General features: G+C 36.2%; 1 protein-coding gene across 9 annotated transcripts in view; it reads right to left on the reverse strand.

Annotated features, from left to right (window-relative positions):
• The window catches only part of KIF27 (kinesin family member 27), a 92912-nt gene that overhangs the window by 15620 nt on the left and 53306 nt on the right, over window positions 1-23986 (reverse strand). For all 9 annotated transcript variants that reach the window (XM_027550105.1, XM_027550103.1, XM_027550106.1 and 6 more), the window contains 5 exons: window positions 21672-21869; window positions 12973-13083; window positions 10053-10229; window positions 4095-4310; window positions 586-792 (listed from right to left, as the gene is read on the reverse strand). In XM_027550105.1, the coding sequence (XP_027405906.1) occupies window positions 586-792; window positions 4095-4310; window positions 10053-10229; window positions 12973-13083; window positions 21672-21869 (909 nt within the window). The remainder of the gene's footprint in view (window positions 1-585; window positions 793-4094; window positions 4311-10052; window positions 10230-12972; window positions 13084-21671; window positions 21870-23986) is intronic.

The following is a 23986-nucleotide window of genomic DNA, read 5'->3' on the forward strand; positions in this document are numbered from 1 at the left end:
AAAGTAATCTACTTGCTTAACATTTCATAATATATATCTTAAGAGAAGACATTGGAGAAAAGATGGATATAATTTTCAATGTTATGAAACATCTCTATCAGTAAACTGTCAAATCTGTATAAAATATCTTAATTTATATTAAGCACACCCAGGTTAATGCCAAAATCGATCACTATCTTTGTCACTGATGTACCATTTCATCTCTATTTCAGTTCATAGAGTATGATGAGAAAGTACAGGTACCCCTACCCAGCAATGAAGGAAAGGGAACTCAAACCTGGAGGGTCCCTTGCTTTTTCATGAATGCTAAGTAGGAACAACCAAATTTAGAAAACATCCAACTAATAGTGCCTGAAGAATACTTGGATTAAATTCTTTGGATTTTAAAACTATTTCAAAAAGCGTCCTCCTTTCAAGAAACCCTTCAATTTTAAGAACCTCACTAGAATTTAGGCCTACAATACTTGGATAAGCACAAAGATTTCAGATGACAACATTCAGTACTGTAAAGTCTTCATATATGTGAACTGTATACCCATCTTGATCCCTACTTATAAGAAAACCCTCTGTCCCTGAAAAACAAACCTTATTGAAATATCTGAAAAGAACAGCTCTAATCTCAACAGGACTCAGGCAAATTAGTTTTTCTAAGACATTTGCTTCACTATGAGAGAGGTTTTGAAATGAAGCTCTGAGCAAGTTTTGGCGACTCTGGATACTTTCGTTCTTGTATTCAATTGCGGCTTCCAAAGCTTCAATCCCTTCTTCAAGTTGGAAAAGAACATGTTCTTCCTAGATATAATACAATAGAAATCACTCATTTTAAATGAAATAGTATAACTTAGACTTTGTCATAATCTAAGATCTTACTATGCTATTTGGGTCTAATGGACATTATCATTCTTCTACTCTTCCCTTAAACCAATCCATGGTGGCTGCCAAGTAAGTATCATGAATTGTGCTGTATTTTCACCACAAAACATTACAGCATTTTTAGTTACAGAATTCCTCATAATAGAAACTCAAATGTTTCTTGAAGAACTGACCCTCTAGAATCCATATGGCCAACAGGTATATGAGAAGATAGATGCTCAACATTGCTAATCATCAGGGAAATGCAAATAAAAAACCACAGTGTGATACACACCTGTCAGAAGGGCCATCATCAAATAACAAATGTTGGTGAGAATATGGAGAAAAGTGAATTCTCATACACGGTTGGTGGGAATATAAATTGGTTGCAGCCACTGTGGAAAACAGTATGGAGGTTTCTCAAAACACTAAAAAAGAACTACTATATGACCCAGCAATTCTACTCCTGGGTACATATCTGGGAAGAAAAACTAATTTGAAAAGATACATGCACCTCAATGTTCATAGCAGCTTTATTTACAATTGCCAAGGTATGGAAGCAACCTAAGTGTCCATCAACAGATGAATGGATAAAGATGTGGTATATATACACAAAGAAATACTGCTGCTGCTGCTAAGTCACTTCAGTCGTGTCCGACTCTGTGCGACCCCACAGATGGCAGCCCGCTAGGCTCCCCCATCCCTGGGATTCTCCAGGCAAGAACACTGGAGTGGGTTGTCATTTCCCTCTCCAATGCAGGAAAGTGAAAAGTGAAAGTGAAGTCGCTCAGTCATGTCCGACTCTTCTCGACCCCATGGACTGCAGCCTACCAGGCTCCTCCATCCATGGGATTTTCCAGGCAAGAGTACTGGAATGGGGTGCCGGAATACTACTTGGTCATAAAAAAGAACAAAATTTTGCCATTTGCAGCAGCAACAAGGATAGACCTGGAGGGCATTATAGTAAGTGAGTCAGACAGAGAAAGACAAATGCTGTATCACTTATACGTAGAATCTAAAACTTACAACAAACTAGTGAATACAACAACAAAAAAAGCAGCAGACTCACAGATACCGAGAACAAGATAGTGGTTACCAGTGGCAGGGCACATAATAGGGGCTGGGGAGTGGGAGGTACAATCAACTGGGACTAAGACAGGCTATAAGGACATATTATACTACACAGGGAATATAGCCAATATTTTGTAGTAACTGTAAATGGAGTATAACCTTTAAAAATTGTATTAAAAAATAAATAAAAATTAAAAATGGACACTCTACCACTCTGCAAACACAATTTGCTCATTCCTATCTCTATGCCTTATTTAACAATGTTCTATCTAAAATGACCTTCTTTCTTATATCTATCAATACATACCATGTTTTTCATAATCCAGCTCAAGATTCTGATTCACCAATGCTGCCTTAATTCAATCTTCCACCAAATGATCACTGCATTGCTTTGGATAAATAATGTATTAAGTATAGCTTTATTAGGTTTCCCTGGTGGCTCAGTGATAGAGAATCTGCCTGCCACTGAGGAGGCGTGGGTTTAATCCCTGGGTGAGGAAGACCCCCTGGAGAAGGAAGTGGCAACCCACTCCAGTATTCTTGCCTGGGAAATTCCAGGGACAGAGTCTGGTGGGCCACAGGCTGTGGGGTCGCAAAAGATTTGGGCATGACTTAGTAACTAAACAACAACAAAATAGCTTTATTACATTATCTATAACTTGATTTTTATATTCATCAAGATTTAGAGTTTTCTCATCTTTCTGTCTCTTCTCAGATGGAGTAGAATTCCTCAGAAGCATAATGTTTTCTACTTTTTTGTTTCTTCCATAGGGCCCAGGAACTGTCCTGGGCACTCAAGAATTCCTTAAATGCTCAAATGTTTTGCTGAATTTTAGCCTCTCAGACCTTTAGATCTGCAGGGCTGGGAGTTGACTTTGACAGCCTTGAGGGGAAAACCTCATTCTGTGGTTCTTGGCAAAGCTACCCAAATTAAATTATAAAATAGGGCAGTAGAAGCTCATGATGTCACATAACCTCCAGTCAAGTTTGTCTTCAATTTCTTTCATCAACTCAATGAACAATGTCATTAAATCCTCTCCCCTGTTCCTTCTTAACTAGCCGCTTCAACTTCTCATACTTGCTCAAATCTAAAACACTACAAGATACAGCAAGGTGATTCCCAGCCACTTACTTTTTGTTAGTAATTTTCCCTTACTTTGGACATTGACCATAAATATTTGCAGAGAAAATCCAGGCTCAAAAGTTCATCTTTGTCTGATAAAATAATAAGTTATGGTTACCACTGCCAACTGAAATAAAATTTTGAAAAAAAGTCTGGGACAATTTGGGAGCCAATAAATGCAACACCTTTTACATAGTTAAAAAAATAATGATGAAGAGAAGCCACTGCTGCTGTTGCTAAGTCACTTCAGTTGTGTCCGACTCTGTGCGACCCCATAGATGGCAGCTCACTAGGCTCCGCCGTCCCTGGGATTCTCCAGGCAAGAACACTGGAGTGGGTTGCCATTTGCTTCTCCAATACATGAAAGTGAAAAGTGAAAGTGAAGTCGCTCAGTTGTGTCGACTCTTAGCGACCCCATGGACTGCAGCCCACCAGGCTCCTCCGTCCATGGGGATTTTCCAGGCAAGAGTACTGGAGTGGGGTGCCATTGCCTTCTCTAAAAGAGAAGCCACATGTTCCCTTAAATGAAAACTCCTAAAAGGTATTTCTATTGGGGGTTGAATTTTGCATATCTACTTGGCTAGAACTTAGTGTGGAACAATGCTCCCGTACTTTCTAAAACAACCCTTAATGCTCTAGGCCTTTGTTATAGATGATGAATTACCAAGTATCACACAAGAAAGATGCATAAAGAAAAGGTGCCCTCTTTAGAAGAAATGAGAAAAAGAGTCCCTCAAATCATTTTCTGTGTTCTGTGAAAACCTCAGCTGAGAAAGGCCATACTCAAGGCACGTGTGAGTCTCCCTATCCCTGGCAATGCTAGGAAGGGGACACATTCATGGACCTCCATGAGAGGACATCACAGTCTCTAGTCAAGCCTGGCTCATGGCACCAAACAGGTACCAAGGAAATTCAGTACATCTGACAAAGTCTCAAGGAAACAAAGTTGATCAGGTTTATCATTTTTATGTTTCGGTAACAAAGGTGAAGGAAATCATCCAAGTGATCCATCATACAGTACTTCCAGTTCCAAAGCATACTGACTTACTTCAGGTGACAACACGCTACCATTTTTAAGTTTCTCATCCACGCTGTTTCTTTGTCTCTGCAGCTGATCCTTTTCTCTCTGGAGGGCTTGTACTTGTTCTGAAATCTTTATTTTCTCCTCAGCTGTGCTGCTCTGGAGCTGCACATTCTTTTCAGACAACTCTTGGTCCAACAAGCTCAGGCGAGTTGATATTTTTAAACTGTCTGTGTTCAAAGCCTAAAAAGATAATCAACCAGACACCCTAAGGTCAATTATTAGAAATACAGACTATAAATAAATCAGAAAAAAAACAGAGAGAAAACTACTATGTGAACATATTTTTAGCTCTTACATTATTATTTTCTCCCATGGATTTTTTTGGGGGGGCTTCATTTTCTAAGCCTTAAGTTGAATGTCTTTTTTTAAGTGGAGATTTAAAAATAAAGTTTTTATTATTTATTTGGCTGTGCCTGGTCTTGGTATTTCATCAAAATAATTACATGTATATACTACCTTAAGGTTTATAATTTTTTTAAAAAGAAGTCTCCTACACCACCCTTTCTCTGATTCCTGCTCCCTAGAAATGACCATCTTTAACCTTTAAAGCTATGTCTTCTGGTTTATGTCCATGTTTCTAAATAACATTACCAATTTTAGATACTGTCTACTGGTTGTCTATTATGAAAGATAAGGATTTGGCACTCTTATGCCTCCTTGTCTGTATTTCCCCTCCTTGTATTCTCCCAACTTAAGTTGTATTACGGTTTTTATTTAAATCAATAGTTTACATGACTTTGTGAATATTATTCATAACTATCTAGGACAAAATGATCATATTTCCATCTGGAACAATTTTTTTTTGTTACCTTGTAACTAATTCTTTTCCAATAGAACTATAAAATTCCTCTCAACATTATTTTTTCAGTTGATCAAAACTTAATCAGGGAATATTTTCATTCTCTTCTCTTCTGGAAACATTTTGCCTAGAGTCTCCATCCTCCTGCTCCAAACTAGACTATAGTTGTTCCTGGACTTCCTTTGGTACTACTGAAAATCTCCAGTTAGAGCACATTTTCTGGGTCCCAAGTCTTTCTTTTCCATAGCTTGTGTCCTCATATTTAAGGAGCACATCCTCTAGTAGTTTCCTGAGACAGGCTAGGCTATAGATAATTTTTTTCACCTGAAAATGTCTGTATTCTACCTTACCATTTCATTTATAGTAGTCTAAAAAGAGAATCTTTGTTTGGATACCATTTTCCTTATGAGTTTTAAGACTGCTTCAGGTCTTCTAATGAAGAAGGTTGAGAACTCCAGTGCCATTCTGACTCTCAAGATTTATACAATGATATGCTTTTGGTAGTCTTTGCTATACCCTTGATAAACTATTTCAACCCAGAATTTCATATCTTCAGTGTTGGCAATTGCTTGTAATATGTCTTTGATAATCTCCTCTTCTCCTGTTTCCTCTGTTTTATCTTTCTGGAATTCCTGTTACTTGGATGATAGACTTTGTGTGTTTATCTGTCAATTAAATTTTATTCCTCTTATTTTCTATTTATTTTTTATTTACTTTTTGAGATGTTTCTTAACATTATCCTTCAGAGCTTTTTAATTTCTAAAAGTTCTTTCATGTTTTTCATAGCCTGCAGTTCTTGCTTTATGGATGGAGTATCAGCTTTTACCACCTTGAGGACATTAGGATTTTTAAAGTCTTTTCAGCTCCTTGTTCTATCTTTAATTTTTCTGATCATCTTTTTTTTTTTTTTTCTTTTGTTTTGGCCTCCATCTTTAATGTTAGTAGCATTCCTGAGATCTCCATCATACTTAAGAGTCAGGTATTCAAATGCTGAAATTGTGGTGGGTTAAGATTTATGACAGTACGAGATACCTGGAACCTGGACACTTAGTTGGGAGCTCCCAAATGTAAATTTTTAGGCTATTTTTTCCTGGGACTGTTTCAGAAAAATCTACCAATCTTCTGCTGGGAAGTATAAGTCTGGCTGCCTGCATTTTGGGATATATGAAGGGGTTAGGAAATGGGTATCTCAGGATTCAGACTTCCATTCATTCCCTGTTTATTTTGACATACCCCAGCCCTCTGCTGTACCTGGTTCAATCTTCAGAAAATAAATCATCTAGTCCAGAATTAGAAAAGGATGGTTTCCGAACCATGCCCTGTTTTCATTCTCAGGCCTCACTCCTCCCTTCTAAAATTCATGGTCCCTTCATTTCTGAGTTTTTTTTTCATGTTTATGTGAATTATAGCTTGTGAAGCTGTTACTAAGAAAGCTAAAGATAAAGGCTTGACTCTCACTGGTGTCCCTCATCTAGGCACTTGGATTTCAGCTTTTTCTGCTCTGCTAAGCCAGTAACCACTTATCTATCTGCTTTCCAGCTTACATTTTTTTGGTAACCTTTTGTCTTCTGTTATCTCCCCTACTGTTTTTTCCCTTTATGTGTTTATAGGTTTTTTTTCAGTAATAGCTTTACTAAAATATAGTTCATACACATCAATTTAAAGTGTATAATTCAATGGTTTTAAGCATATTTGCAAACTTGTACAACCATCACCATAATCAATCTTAGAACATTTTCATCAGTCTCTCAGAAGAAACCCTATGCCCACTAGCACTCATTCTATTTCCTCGCCAAGCCCTGATCCAGTTCTAAGTAACCAGTATTCTACTTTCTGTCTCTATGGAATTGTCTACTATGACTGACTTCTTTCATTTAACATTCATTTAACATGTTCTCAGGGTTTATCCATGTTGTAGCACGTATCAGTGCTTCATTCCTTTCTACTGTTGAATAATATTCCATTATATGAATGTGTACCACATTTCGCTTATACATTATCAGTTGAAGGATACTGGGTTGCTTTCATTTTTTGACTATTACGAATAATACTGTTATGAATATTCATGTACAAGTTTTTGTGTGCACTTATGTCTTCACTTGATTTGAATGTACACCTAGGAGTGGATGCTAGTTCATTTTATGTTCAACATGTTATCCAAAGTAACTGCACCATTTTACAATCCCACCAGCAATGTGTAAGAGTTCCAATTCCTTCACATTCTCACTAAAATTATTTTTCTGATTATAGTCATCCTAGTGGGTATGAAGCAGCATCTCATTTAAATTTTGATTTGCATTTTCAGGATGACTATGATGTTGAGCATCTTTCAACGTGCTTAACGGCCATTCGCAAATCTTTGGAGAAATTTCTATCTGAATCCTTTGCTCGTTTTTAAACTGGGTTGCCTTTTTATTACTGAGCTTTTAAAGAGTTCTATATCTGTTCTAAATACAGACTTAATGATGTACAAACACCTTCTCCCATTCTATGGGTTATCTTTTCATTTTTTGAATGGTGTTCTTTATATTACAAATGCTTTTAAAATTGATGAAGTCCAATTTATCTAATTTTTTCTGTTTGTGTTTTAGGTGTAATATTCAATAAACCACTGCTTAACCTAAGGTCACAAAAAGTTATACTTATGTTTCTTTCTAAGATGTTTATAGTTTTAGCACTTATATTTAGGTCTTTGATTCATTTTATTTGTATATGGTGTGAATATAGACTTTTTAAGATAAATCTTTTTTTTTAATTTACTTTTGGCTGGGCTGATGGACTTTCCTCTAGTTGTAGTGAGAGCGGGCCACTCTAGTTGTGGAGTGCGGGTTTCTCACTGCGGTGGCTTCTCTTGTTGTGGAGCACGGGCTTTAGCATGTGGGCTGCAGAAGTTGAAGTTCGTGGGCTACGGGGTACAGGTTCAATAGTTGTGGCAAACAGGCTTAGGTGCTCCACAGCATGTAGGATCTTCCTGGACCAGGGATCGAACCTGTGTCTACTGCATTGGCAGGTGGATTCTTTACCAATGAGCCACCAGGGAAGCCTTGAATATAGGCTTTTTTATACTATGTTTCTTGTCTGAAATGCATACGATCACATCTTATAGTATTTCTTAAATACTGAAAAAATATGTAATATGCTTTGTTTTATCCTTTATAATATCCTTTGTCCAAAAAGAACCCTGAAATATGTCTCAAGTTTCTCTTCTGTTTAATTAAAACTATCTTCAAAGAATCAATTTTGCTATGATCTACTGTGGGTTTCATTTATTTGTATTCTATGCTTACCTCAGTATGTTCTTACTTCCTAAATATTACATCTCGTTGAAACTGGAAAACACCTATTTTCTTTTCTTTGTTTTTCCTGCATCATAAAGTAAATGTATTTCAGGAATAAGTGTTTCCTTCTCACTCCTTTCTTTTTGTCCTTTTTTCTTTTTTGATACAGAACATATCATAAAGGTCCCAGGTATTTTCTTCTATTTATTCACTTGATACATTGATTTGTAAATCCTCTTTGCTGTCATTACATCTTTCTTTTTTGTGGGGAGAGGGGCAGCATCTAAAACCTGACCCTGACAGCCAGTGTGGACAAGCTACCTGGATGGAGCAACAGCAACTAGGCTGGTTAGAAGGGCTGCCCCTACCCCAGTGTCCAATAGCCTGCTGCTAAAAGCTATCTTGACGTGTTTGGGAAACAGAAGACAGAGGAGAGCTAAGTGCAGATCTTGTCCACATGTTACAGTAAGGTGGAGAAGTTAAGAACATGTCACCATCACCCCAGACCTAGTGGTACATCTATGCTGGATGAAAGGCAGGTTTTTTTAATAAAGAGGCAGAGCTTATTCCATGATTCCATGACTGACCCAGACTCAAGGTCAGCTGGAGGCAAAGGTTTGCGCAGAAAGTCTTTTTTTACAATTTTTAAAAATTGAAGTATAATTGATTTACAATGTTGTGCCAATCTCTGCTGTATAGCAAAGTGACTCAGTTATACACATATATACATTGTTTTTTATATATTCCATAATGGTTTATCACAGGATATTGAATATAGTTCCCTGGGCTACACATTAGGATCTTGTTGTTTATCCATTCTAATGTAACAGCTGGGATGTACCAACCCCAGGCTCCCAGTCCATCCCTCTCCCTCCCCCACTCTCCCTTGGCAAACACAAGTCTATGAGTCTGTTTCTGTTTTGAAAACAGGTTCATTTGTGCCACATTTTAGATCCCACATACAAGTGATATCATATGGGATTTGTCCTTCTCTTTGTAGAGAAAGTTTTCTTAAAGTCTAGGGCAAGTCAGCTTTATTTTCAGACGCTATTATTGCTACTGCTATTATCAAAAAAACTTCTCCTGGTCCTTATAATACTTCTACAGTCATTTTTCAAAACCTGAAACTGAGGCAAAGTCCTTCATAAAACCACTTATCTGAATGGCTCATAAAACCCAAGTCCTACAACAAAAATTTTTGTAAAGATACTCAACTCTTTATAAGTATAAAAATAAACAAATCTGTATTATACAAAGTCTTCTTTCTTTTATAGGAATTGTGATTAATAGTATAGTTAGATCATTTTCAAGTCTATTCTTCCACATTACCAATGATCACTCAACCTTCACCCAATGTTCACTCTCTAATGGTACAGATTATTTTTAAAATGTCCATTAAGGCTAATAATAGAGGCTTCCATAGGAAATGGCAAGCAAACTATTCTAAATGGTTACATAGTTTCTGTTTGGGATAATAAAAAGTTTGGAAATAGATAACAGTGATGGTTGTAAACACTGAATGTAATTAATGCTGCTGAGTTGTACACTTTAAAATGGTCAAAATGGTAAATTTTATGTTATGTATAACACACTACAATTTTTTAAATACCACCAAAAGTTAATAATAGATAACTCATACTTGGTAGAACACTGAACATTTTACTTCAAAACTGCAATAGATTTTACTGATGGTCATTAAGTAAGCACTAATAAGCCAAATACACTGAAAACCAGAAAAGTTTTCTTTTGGTTTCTAACTTCACAGTGGTTTGATTTACCTTATAGAAAAATAAATATCAATTTATGGCTTACAACCAGAGTCAAAGAGCGTATTAAATAGAATACCTGACTAGATCGCAACTTCTTACTTTCCAGGTGGCTCTTCTCCTGTAACAGGGCCTCCTTCTTTGAAACTATGGCCTCCCGTTTCTTTAAGTCTTCTTCCAGCTCCTCTAATTCTTGGCGTTGGTTCAGAACTTTCTCTACTTCTTCATCTAACCATTTCTTTTGCTTATCCAATTTCTAAATTAAAAATCCAAAGAAATGTTACAATTTGTTTTTCTTCACCATAAAATTTATATGGTAATAATATAACTTCAGACTGACTAAACACCTTAAATGAACAGCGAGAATGACAAAATAGTGTCTGTCCAAAATTGTCAAGAAGTAAGTGGTTCTAAGTTAACATCTTCCTGTGTTGTTTTATAAGGAGTTAAAATTTATTCCTTGAAAATGCTTGAGTCTGGGATTTTTAAGGCTGACAATTTTCTTTATATATACTGACAGTCAATTCTGAGAACATGCTGGAAATCTTGTCTGTTCCAGAGGTGCTTACCTCCATCTCAGCACTAATGAATGAGCTCCTTGCCTGACTGCAGGGACAAAGCTTTTTGCTTCTCTAGCCCCAGTGCCTGCTATACTGCCTTGCCCATGATTGACTTTCAATAAAACGTTATATGAATGACTGAATGAATTTCTGATTCAATTAACCAATGAGGTGAATAAATGAATAGCCATAGTGGAAAGACATAGGTGATAAGGCATGAAAATCTACTCTGCATTATAACCTGTCAACATCAAATAATTACAAAATAAATTGAGCTGTAAAGATTTCCAAAACAAGCATCTCAGTATTATCTTAAGCTAAGGGTACCTAGAAATAAGTACAAACAAAAATGTGAATGGAATAACTGTCCAAGATGGACTCTACCAAGTGCCCATCTGCACTGCGACAGAGTAATGAAGCAATGCTTCCTAAATAACAAAAAAAACAAATCAATATAGTACTATTTTCCAGTTCTTCTCAAACTTGATTAAAAAAAAAAAACCTGTTCCCAGAAACCTATATTAAGACAGTAAGACAGTGAATATGCACGAGAAAAAATGAGCAAAGTGGCCAAGGCAAAGTGAGATCCAGAGTCCAGAGCTCCGTAGTTTTTCATCCAGACTTAGATAGTATGGTCCTATAAGCAACAGCGCATGTGAATAATACTAAACCCTAAAATAGCAGCTCTACAATCACTAGAACAGTAAGGATATCCCAGAACAACGATAGAAATACTTTAGTTTTGTTATATCCAGTTATATCTTAGAAACTCCACACATGAGACCCTATGAAGACTAGCAACTAAAACATATTCTACAAACATTTCTTGACTGAGTGGGGTTTGAAAGTTAAGTAAGAGATCTTCTGTAAGCTCCATTCCAATCAAAGAGAAACCAAAAAATGATGACTGTTGATAATAAATGTTATTATATACAGCTAACTCCTAGGTATATGTATGCAAAAATGGAGAAAGGGATTGGTTCTGTCTGAGAAATGGAAGTAACATCAATGCCTGCCTCAGAGTAGGCAATACTTCAGCTGTGCTTTGAGGACTGGGTGCTGTGCTGTGCTTAGTCACTCAGTCGCGTTGGACACTCTGCGTCCCCATGGACTGTAGCCCGCCAGGTCCAGGGAAGCCCTTGAGGATTGGGTAGCAGTCTGCTAACGTAATAGGTGTTTTAGAGAAACAATAATAAATGAGTGAATTTTCCTGCCCCGGAGATAATAAAGTTATGATCCGTGCAATTCACAGTATCTTAGTAAGTTTTCTGAAAATGTCTTACTTTGTCTCTTCTCTCTTACAGTAAATAGTCCTACCACACAGTGCCAATTTTAAATACTTTCTTCTTATAAAAGAGTTTCATATCAAAACAAGGTCCTATTATAAGCTTTTTGGATAGTCATATTGATTAATTTATAATCTTATTTAGAGTCAAATTCTGGAAAATGTTGTTTTAGAACACTAAAAAGCAGGAAGGTTAAAAAAAAAAAAGCAGGAAGCTTTGTTTGTTTATTATTATTTTTAACCCAACAAAGTCAATGCAGGCTGTGAGAACCTATTATTGTATTCATTTAAATTTAGATTCTTAACGTTTTGTAAAGCTGCGCTAACTATTCTATGCTTTCCTACCTCTTCTACTCCTTCACATACCCTTCCACCCAAAAATATTATTACCAGGCATGTCAGAGAGAAAGCTCTTTAACTAATTTCTAAAAAGCACTAGTAAAATAACTGAGAATACATGCATGTCCTAAATCCTACTGTTAAAATATTAATATATAAGATTTAAGAAGAGCAAATAATTTTTTCAGAATTAGGTTGATGCGTTTGCATTTGAGGGTAATTCTAGTTTTAAGTACAGTAATTTTTAAGACTTTTAGTACTGCCATTCCTAATTTACATAAAATTGTTTCTTTGAACTTTAATATTAATTTATGAATTTCATTTTTTAAATGTGGCATTAAGACAACAGCTTTTTAATATATTACATATTGTGCATATACAATTTGGTTGTGTTTGAGTAGAAGAGAGCTCTTATCTTTAGAAATATATCTGTTTCCAAGGGAATAAACCAGTCTTGACATAAGGATAAACATAATCTAGTTTTCATGTTTACATTTCACAACATTCAAATAAACTCATTTCTACTGAAGTAAGAATACAGCATTCATGTTGATGTTGGGTAGAAACCAACACAATACTGTAAAGCAATTATCCTTCAATTAAAAATAAATTCAAAACAAAAGTACAGCGCATTTCTAGATGAGAAATTACTTTTTAATAACAGAAAAGTTTCAGGAGAAATATTAGAAATTTTGTACTCCAGCAGTAAAGTTTAGTGTTTGAAGATTTTATTTAGAGTCCACCTCTTTTTACCTCTACTTAGACAACCATCACATGGAAAAGAAACCAGCAAACACTAAATAGAATCGACAAACCTGGAGTTGGTCTATACTTCCAAACGAACCTTTTCTCCTTTTCATCTTAAATGCATCAAGGTCCTCAGCTTTCAGTTTTAGATCTTTCTGTTCTGTTTTTAACTGTAGTTCCTATAGAAAACAGGAATTTAAATCACCTTATTGCTTTTACTACATGGCCATCAATAAGTATTTATGCAGATAATCATTTTAATATTTACTTTCCTAGTTGCAAAGAGAAAGAAAACAAGTAGATGAAGCTTGGGGCTATTAAGGAAGAAAATAATGTTAGCCATTCAAGCAATAAAATCTCACAGCAAAAATCAGAAAAGCTAGGTATTTTTTTTCATTTTTCGCCTGTGTTACAAATGAGAGTAACAAGGGTAAGAGTATAAAAATTATAAATCCACTTTTCTCTTGCCTTTCTGAGTTCATTACCTTCAGTGAGTCCACCCAAGGTACCCATCTGCAACAGGGATATTAGAATTTATCACAGGAGAAATGTAAAAAGAAAAGTAATACTCAGGTTCCAGCATTCAAAACTCAGATTTTTCAGCATGAGAATCGTCTTTCAAGACTGATCATGGTCCTCTGCAGAGTATTTTCCAAATTCCTTCAGTTTCCATTCACATCTTAAGAGTCAAGTCAAGAGGGCCCATGTGTTCTACTGGGGTTTAGAGACGATGTTACTGTCCACCACCAAAGCTTAGCAAGAATCTGGAAGGAAGCCATGAACTCAAAGTGGGCTGGTCTGCACTGCTATTTCTTACTGGTCCATGATGGATAAGTACAGAAATTAAAAGTAAGTGTTTAGAACCTTTTACAACAATTTAACAGAATAATTTTATGTCTATTGAATCTAATAATTAAAAGATAGACTTACTGTATATTTTAATTTTTATTTCATTTTTCTACTAGTTCTTGTTTTACAAAGGTCTTGGGCTCTGACAAATTCATAATAAAATGAAAATTGTACCTTGTGTGTGTGTGTGTGTGTGTGTTAGTTGCTCAGTTCTGTCCAACTCTTTGCAACCCCATGGACTATAGCTCACCAGGCTTCTCTGTCCATGGAACTTCCCAGGCAAGAATACTGGAGTGGGTTGCCATTCCTTTCTCCAGGGGATCTTCCCCACCCAGCGATCAAATCTGAGTTTCCTGCATTGCAGGCAGATTCTTTACCATCTGAGTTACCAGGGAAGACCCCCAAATTGTACCTTTTCCATAGGGAATTTTGGAAGTACTGAAAAAAAGGAAGTAAAAGGGAAGTCTACCATTTTCCAGGTCTGGAAATGGCCGAAAAGAGGAAAAAGAGAGTAAGAAATATGTGTATCCCAGTTTTACTCTTGAGTTTTGACCTAGGAAGGGGATGATAAGTAAACGTGTCACTGAGGGCAGAGAGAATGGGGACTGCAGTGCAGAGGCTTCATACCCACCATAGGTCCATGCAGTCTTGCTGAAAGAACAGAACTATGATCAGGGAACAGCAACTAATTGGACTCCTTGCACTTGGAGAATGAGGATGATGAGTTGAGGACAACTAGGGAAAAGAGATGAAGCCAGAGCTCCTCTACACTCTACACTGAAAGTGAGACCAGTGTGTAGACTATACTGGCTTCACACCAGGGGCCAGGCGGGAAAGGTGGACAAGGGAGAGCAGATTCCAGCCAGTCACAGGAAAGAACCAAGTGAAACTCAGGGAGTCCCTCCTCCTCAACTCCATGTGATGCAATAAAGCTGCACAATGGAACACCACATACACTGGAGCCTATATTCGAGAAGCATGGGGAGGAAAAAATGGAATATTCTTATTCAAGAGAACTGAGAATTATTTGAAGGAAATGTCTAAACTATCAGAATAAGGTTTGAACAGATTGAATATTTGGTTAGTTCCTATGATATTTCCAGCAATTATTATGACATGGATTGGGCTGGGCAGGGTGGGAGGAGTGTCATAAAGAACACGAGGCTACTATAGATTCAATAAAGAAATTTTCTATGCCCACTTGAGTTGAATTATGAGTGAATTTAGACCCTCTTATATTTACTAACCATTAATTTTTCATGCTTCCCTATTGTTTGTTCACAGTTGTAATTCAGCTCCTGTCACAGTCACAGTGACTTTAGGATGCTGAAATAAAGGCACCTTATACCAAGGCTGCCTCTCTACTATTCGTTTTTCTACACATGCTTTCAAAGTATGTAACAGGTGATCTAATTCCCTCTTCTGTATGTTGCTCTAGAAATTATTACCTTTACCATATATTGTAATCCCTAACATAATATTAAAATAGCTGTCTACCAGGTACTGTGCTATGCTTTTCACATCTATTTAATTATCCCATTTAACCCTCACAATAATCCTATGAAACAGATACCATTATAAATCCCATTTTACAGATGAGGAAATTGGTGCTTAGAGAAGTAAAAGTCCCATATCACACACTGATCCACAATTTCAGGGGTTCCCATATCTTTTCTTTACTATTTCAGTTAAGAACTGCTGCTCTAAGAAGAACCTATGCAGAAGTCCTAGTATTCACTGGAAATGGTTTAGTCAAGTGAAAAATGAAATGTTAGAAAGCTAGTTCCACAACAGCAAACAAGATGTCCCTTAGGACTCTGAGCAGATGCTGTTTTTGCATGAAGTAATAGAAATTTCAATATATCTTCAGGGAAGACTGTTTCTTTTCCTGGAATAGTGAGAGAGATGGCTAGAAGGAACAAAATTACCCCAGATAAGAAAGTGCTAAGTTTTAGTTACCAGAAGAGTTGCATTTCAGCAGACTATGTGTTCTACTCAAAAGCTTCTTTCTTTTCCCTAAACAAAGATTTAGAGAGTGCTATGTCTTGTTGGTTTAAGCCAGGGTTCATGAGAGATGAGAAGCTGAGACCCAAAGACCACAGGACTAAGAGGTGGGCCTGCTCCTCAGACTGGAGGAAGGACCGCAACACACAGACCAGGCTGTTGGCAATGAAACAAGAACTGACATCAGAAGATTCAGCCTGTACAGCTTTTTGGTTCACTGGATATGGGTAAGGAGGAAGACGACACAGTCAAGAACGATTGATAAATTTCTAGTCTACTCAACTGAATGCACTGAAATGTCATGTAAAGTACACTGGAAAACTTTACTTCCCCCCCATTAAGGGAGCAGGGAGGAAGAGTAGTGAGGAGATAAGAAAGATCCTGAATTCACCTATAAGTCAGTCAGGTCAGTTGCTCAGTCGTGTCCGACTCTTTGTGACCACATAGACTGCAGCACACAAGGCCTCCCTGTCCATCACCAACTCCCCGAGTTTACTCAAACTCACATCCATTGAGTTGGTGATGCCATCCAACCATCTCATCCTCTGTCGTCCCCTTCTCCTCCCACCTTCAATCTTTCCCAGCATCAGGGTCTTTCCCAGAGTCAGTTCTTCACATCAGGTGGCCAGAGTATTGGAGTTTCAGCGTCATCATCAGTCCTTCCAATGAATATTCAGGACTGACTTCCTTTAGGATGGACTTGATGGATCTCCTTGCTGTCCAAGGGACTCTCAAGAGTCCTTTCCAACACCACAGTTCAAAAGTATCAGTTCTTCAGTGCTCAGCTTTCTTTGTAGTCCAACTCTCATATCCATACATGACCACTGGAAAAACCACAGCTTTGACTAGACAGACCTTTGTTGGCAAAGTAATGTCTCTCCTTTTTAATATGCTGTCCAAGTTGGTCATAACTTTCCTTCCAAGAAGTGTCTTTTAATTTCATGGCTGCAATCACCATCTGCAGTGATTTTGGAGCCCCCCAAAATAAAGTCTGCCACTGTTTCCACTGTTTCCCCATCTATTTGCCATGAAGTGATGGGACCAGATGCCATGATCTTAGTTTTCTGAATGTTGAGCTTTAAGCCAACTTTTTCACTCTCCTCTTTCACTTTCATCAAGGGGCTCTTTAGTTCTTCTTTGCTTTCTGCCATAAGGGTGGTGTCGTCTACATATGTGAGGTTATTGATATTTCTCCTGGCAATCTTGATTCCAGTTTGTGCTTCATCCAGTCCAGCATTTCTCATGATGTACTCTGCATATAAGTTAAATAAGCAGGGTGACAATATACACCCTTGACATACTCCTTTCCCAATTTAGAAACAGTCTGTTGTTCCATGTGCAGTTCTAACTTGCTTCTTGACCTGCATACAGATTTCTCAGGAGGCAGGTCAGGTGGTCTGGTATTCCCATCTCTTAAAGAATTTTCCACAGTTTGTTGTGATCCACACAATCAAAGGCTTTGGTATTAAGTATTAAGAAGAGGTGGATGAATACACACAAGAACTATACATAAAAGATCTTCATGACCCAGATAATCACAATGGTATGATCACTCACCTAGAGCCAGACATCCTGGAATGCAAAGTCAAGTGGGCCTTACGAAGCATCACTATGAACAAAGCTAGTGGAGGTGATGGAATTCCAGCTGAACTATTTCAAATCCTAAAAGATGAGGCTGTGAAAGTGCTGTACTCAATATGCCAGCAAATTTGGAAAGCTCAGCAGTGACCACAGGACTGGAAAAGGTCAGTTTTCATTCCAATCCTAAAGAATAGCAATGCCGAAGAATGCTCAAACTACTGCACAATTGCACTCATCTCACACACTAGCAAAGTAATGCTCAAAATTCTCCAGGCCAGGTTTCAACAGTACGTGAACCGTGAACTTCCAGGTGTTCAAGCTGGATTTAGAAAAGGCAGAGGAACCAGAGATCAAATTGCCAACGTCCACTGGATCATCGAAAAAGCAAGAGAGTTCCAGAAAAACATCTACTTCTGCTTTGTTGACTAAGCCAAAGCCTTTGACTGTGTGGATCACCTATAAGACAACCCAATAAAGATGCCAATGGTTGGATGTGTGAATCCATAGCTCTAATGGTAAATCTGGTATTAAGGATTAAACCTGGGAGTTGTCAGAGTTAAACTGTAGTCATGGGAAAAGAGACACCCAGGCCAAAGTATGGAAAATAAAGAGGACATAGGCTAGAGTCTGGAGTAATTCCCGTAAGTAAAGAAACGATAGTGTAGGATAAGCTAGCAAAGACAAAGAACAAGCAATCAGAGAAGAAAAACAAGGTAAATATAACTTCACAAATGCAAAGGGGAAAATATCTCAAGATGGAGGAAGTACTTAACTATGTTGAATGCAATGTTAAGGACTTCAGTCACAGAGAGAGCACTGATGTTCTTCTCAAGAGCTTTGAAGTGAATGGTACAGCCAAGACCCAGAAACCAGGCTGGAGAAGACAAGAGAACAAATGAAAAGAAAAGAAACAGAATCAAATATAGTAAACTTTTCCAAGCAGTTTGGTTATAAAGAGAAGAAGAGAGAGAGACAGAAGTATAAAGTTGATGAAGAATAATTTTCAGATGAGAAAAATCTAAGCTGTTTAAAGAAAGAATCTAGCAGAAAAAGAAAAGCTGGAAATATAGGAACAGACAAAGACATAAATGAGATAAAGCATGTAAGTGCTTAGCACAGTATTGAATGAAGATAAATAATAAATTTTATTTATTTTCTATAAATAATAATTATCACAATATTAAGAATGAGTAACTCAAGAGTATTAAGAAAGCAATTCCATTTACAGTAACATCTAAAAGAATAAAATATCTGGGAATAAATTTAACCAAGAAGGTAAAAGACTAGCACACTAAAATTTTTAAAATACTATGAAAGAAATTAAAGAAGAAATGAAAAGACCACCCCAGGCTTCTCCCATGGCTGGGTGGTAGAGTCCACCTGCCAGTGCAGTAGACACAGGTTCAATTCCCAATTCAGGAAGATCTGACATGCTGTGGAGCAACGAAGCCCCTGCAGAACAACTACTGAGCCTGTGTTCTAGATCCCAGAAACTACAACAACTGAGCCCAAGCACTGCGACTAATGAAGCCCTTGTGCCAAGAGCCCTGCTCCCCAATAAGAGAAGCCACCGCAATGAGATGCCCGCTCATTGCAATGAAGAGTAGCCCTTCACTTACCACAACTACAGAAAAAACTCCAGAGCAATTAAGACTCAGCATAGCCAGAAAATGAAATAAATAAATAAATAAAATGGAGAAAATATTAAAAATAAAAAAATACACCCCATGCTCCTGGATAAGAAAACTTAATATTGCCATGATGCCAATACTACTCTTGAGACCTACACAGTCAACACAATCCGTATCAAAATTCCAATGACTTTTTTCCCAAAATGGAAAAGCTGACCCTTAAATTCATATGGAATTGCAAAGGTCCGAATAGCCAAAACAATGCTGGAAAAGTACAAAGTTGGAGGACTTAATTCCCAATTTCAAAATCTACTGCAAAGCTACTGTAAACAAAACAGTGTGTACTGGCACAAGGACAGACACAGAAACAAATGGAATAGAACTGAATGTTTAGAAACAAATTCATAGATCTATCGTCAACTGATTTTTGACAAGGGTACCAAGTCCATTCAACAGAAAAATAATTGTCTTTCAGTAGATGGTGCTGGATTTCCACATGCAAAAGAATGAAGGTGGTCCCCTACCTCACACCACATACAAAAATTAACTCAAAATGGCCCAAGGACCTAAACACAAGAGCTAAAACCATAAAACTCCAGAAGACAACACGGGGTGGGTAAGTCCTTATGACCTTAGATCTGGAAATGAATTCTTAGATATGACACTAAAAGCGCAAGTGAAAAAAAGGAACAGAAAAGCGCAAGTGAAAAAAAGGAAACAGATGAACTGGAACATCATAAAAATGTAAAACTTTGGCACATCAAAGAATATTATCAAGAAAATGCAAAGATAATCTACAGAATGGAAAAAACATATTTGGAAGTCATGTATCAAAGTTTAACGTCCAGAATAGAGTGAATTCCCACAACTCAGTAACAAAAGACAATCCAATGAAAAAAGACAACTTCAAAAGACTTTTCTCCAAAAAAGATATACAAATGGCCGATAAACACATGAAAAGATGCTCAATATCATTAGTCAATATGGAAATGCAAATCAAAATCATAATGACATTCCACTTCACATGTACTTGGATGACTATAACAAAAAAGAAACAGAAAATAACAAGTGTTGATGAAGATGAGAAGTCAGACCCCTCAAACATTGTTGGTAAGAATGTAAAATGGTGCTGTCACTATCAGAAACAGTTGGTAGTTTCTGAAAAAGCTAAGCACAGAATTAGCATATGACCCAGCAATTCCACATCAAGGTATTTCAAGTCCAAATTGAAAGCAGGGACTTGAACAGTTACTTCTATGCCAATGTTTATCACAGCACTATTCAACAGCCAAAAGGTAGAAACAACCCACGTGTCTATCAGATAAACGTAGAAAAAAAATGTTGTATATGCATGTAATGGAATATTACCCAGTCATAAAAAGGAATGAAGTTCTGATATATACTACAACATGGCTGAACCTTGAAAACTTTATGCTAAATGAAATAAGCCAGACACAGGACAGATATTGTATGATTTCACTTTTATAAGATGTTGAGAATAGGCAAATTCATAAATACAGAAGTAGATTAAGATTACCAGGTGCTGGGGGAAAGAGGGGGAAAAGGACTCACTGCTTAATGGTTACTGAAGGTGATGAAAAGGTTTAAAAAAAGATAAGGGACGATGGTTGCACAACACTGTGAATGTAATTAATGCCATTGAATTATATGCTTAAACAAGGTAAAAATGTTCAATTTCGTATTATATTTTACCACAGTTTATAAAAATCAATAATGTAATATACCAAAACTCACTGAACTATACACTTTACATTGGTAAACTGCATGATATGTGAAGTATATCTCAATAAAAGTGTTTAAAAAAAAAATAAAGAATCAGTAACTTGGCTTAAATGCTCTTTAAGTTCCCTTCCGTGTCTAAATTCTGTCATTCTTTTTTCTAAGGTCTGAGAATATGTTACTTTCCTAAGTTTAAAATCTAGGAAACCTCCAATTACGTCCCAAACCTTTGGTTCGGCTTAACATTTCAATAGAACAGAGCCTGATACACAGTGCTAGATAAGTGTTCGTTATTGTTGTTATTATGATTATTATCAGCCTCCTTTTCTTCAGAAGAGCCCTACTGAGGCAAGTATGATAAGGATATTTAAGAATTAACAGACACAGAGAGGGTAAGTGATTTTCCCAATAAATGGTCTAGCCAAGAATGAGAGAGTTGGGATTTGAACACACACTAGCCAAGCTCCAGAGTCTGGGCTGATACCACTAGTTCCTCCCAGCCTACAACTGCTAGGCACACAGGTCTGACCACTTTTCTGCACACTAGGAATGAAATGGTACCATCATTTTTACCTTGTACTTTTTCCTATGCTGACACCTGGACAAGGCATGTCAAAGCACTTTGAAAATGGGAAATCCTAGTCAAATGTTAGATATTTTTTAGAAAGTCAGCTTCATAAATTGATGTTTTTGACAGCCTCAACTGAAGTTAAGGTCCTAGTTAGAGAAATTATCATTGCATTTTCTTTTGTGAAGTCAAAGCCTTCAAGACAGTACTCAGAATTCAATAAATAGCTTTTACTATGTAGATCAACAAAGTTTTAAGGTGAATGGGAACAGCAGCCAAGGACAGGCCAAGGTTAGATACCTCACAAGCCAACTGAATCAAGACCTTGGTTTCATTAGCTCTGAGCCATTGAACATTTCATATTATGCTTAGCAGGAAAGTATGACAATATTACTTTGATTTTTTGTTGATCCCGCTTAATTTCTGCATCCAGTTGTTTCCTTTTTTCGTTTTCTTCTCGAAGTCTTTTTTGCAGCTGTACCTTTTGATATTTCATGTGATCTACATTCTGCTCTAGTTCATTAGCACGTTTCTCATTTTGGATTGACAGTGATGCCAATTTCTTACTATTTTGATGCTTCTTCTGTAAGACCTGGATCACATGGAATATTTAAAAATAAAAAATTGCATTTCTCATATCCTTCCAGTGAACTTAAAACTTTTCATTTAATTACACATGTCATTTCGATATTTGGCAAAACCAATACAATACTGTAAAGTTTAAAAATAAAATAAAATTAAAAAAAAAAGAAACAAAGAAAAAAAATAAAATAAAATGAATTAAAATTATTTTTTTAATTTAAAAAATATTCAATTAAAATGTGAAAAATGCCTTTAAACAGTTTTTTATAATCTTTGAATATTTCATATCAGTTACATTATTTTTACTTTGAAATTTATTTCAACAATTTTAAGGGATTTCTATCATCTATTTGTGTATATATATTTGCAATATGTGAAACGTGATAGTCAAACTTGTATGCATTTCTTATTAATATACTTGATATTTCTACAAAAAAAAAATTACACATGTTGGCATTTCTTCCTAGATTTTAATTTATTCTTGACAGTTTCACAATTGTTTTCTATATTTCTACTTTTACAATCAGTCAACTATCATAATTTTCACAAGATGTAAAGAATGATGAACCTTCCTGGTGCTGGCAGCCAAATAGAACAAAACCAACATTGCTGCTTCTTTTTTTGAGTGTTTTAATTTAAAAATACTTTATGTACATAATAAAAATTAAAACAATACAAAACTGAACTTATATTTAAAAAGACTCTAATCTACCTGTCCTGCTTCCTGAAACAAAATTACCAATTTCTTAAGTATTCTTGAAGAAATAATTTATATGCATATAAATAACTTTATGTATATATATTCTAGGTAGACTATTCTCCACCTCCTTTTTTTTCTATATAATTTATCTTAGAGGTCTTTCCACATAGATTTGTTCTATATGACTGCATAGTATTCTATTGTACTCATATTTAAAATCCAGCTATAGCCTAAATCATTAATCCCTGAGTTAAAATGACCAGAAATTATACCATTTTCCCAGACAGTAACCGTTATAATTATTATTTTAATTATCATAAGTAAAGCTTTTGCTCTCTAGCAAAAGTTATCCATAGACAGCACTAAAAATCTGTGAACATCTGTGAAGAGCTTACTATATTAATATAAAATACCAGTGTTTCAATTTAATCTTGATCAAACAAACAGATTTGTATTAAATACTTTAGCATTGCACTAAGTACATCTTACATGAAATAAAGTTAAGGTGAGGTTATTTGTAAGTTATGTAGATTACAATTAATTATATCTTTTATCTTGGCAATAAACTGCTGGGGGGAAAAAAAACACATTTTGTTTTAATTAAATTAAGTATTCACAGACGCATTGTAGCTTAGGAGCAGGGTTATTCAAAGGGTGGTCTGTGGACCAGTACCAGTCACAGACTGCGGTCAGCCTGCACCATGAAGGTCATTATTAGATTCAGCTGATGGTGTTTCCATGCAAGACTTTTTTTGATGAGGGAAGCTGTGCTCCTATTTACCTTTATCCCGCTGCAGACCAATAATGAATAATCTGCAGTGGACTGCTTTGAGTACTACTAGCTTGGATGCCACAGGACTCTGCAGTTTCCCAAGCCTGAATTTGGTCCCTGGTTTTGTCACTTATTTTTGACAGTAATTGCAATATTGGAGCAAAAATGTTAATATTAGTACTGTAGTGCCTTTTCCACATGATATTGAAAACATCAGTATAAGTACTGATAATCTTATTTACAAGTGAGATAGGTTGTCATTGTCTTTTGTGCTTATTCCACAGATGCTCAAATGTGGAATGTGTACTCTATTAGCATTAAAATATTAATACAACATATAATGCTATATATATATCCAAAGGCAAAGAACACAGATTTCAGATTTTTTAATTAATACAAATTTAAGTTTTAAAAACTAAAATAACTTCATTATACCAATAAAACAACTAGTATTTCAATATTTTTAAATGGTATGAACTGTTAGTGTACCAAAAACCACTTTTATCATCACAATTATATGACGATGAGTAAGTTATTTTACCTTCATAAACCTGTTTCCTCATTTGTAAGCGTGTAAAAATACACACTTCAAAGGATTAAATAATGATTAAATAATACATATAAAACATCTTGTGTGTATAGAGCACTTTGTAGA

The sequence above is a fragment of the Bos indicus x Bos taurus genome, chromosome 8 (assembly GCF_003369695.1).
Source record: "Bos indicus x Bos taurus breed Angus x Brahman F1 hybrid chromosome 8, Bos_hybrid_MaternalHap_v2.0, whole genome shotgun sequence".
Classification (NCBI taxonomy): Eukaryota; Metazoa; Chordata; class Mammalia; order Artiodactyla; family Bovidae; genus Bos; species Bos indicus x Bos taurus.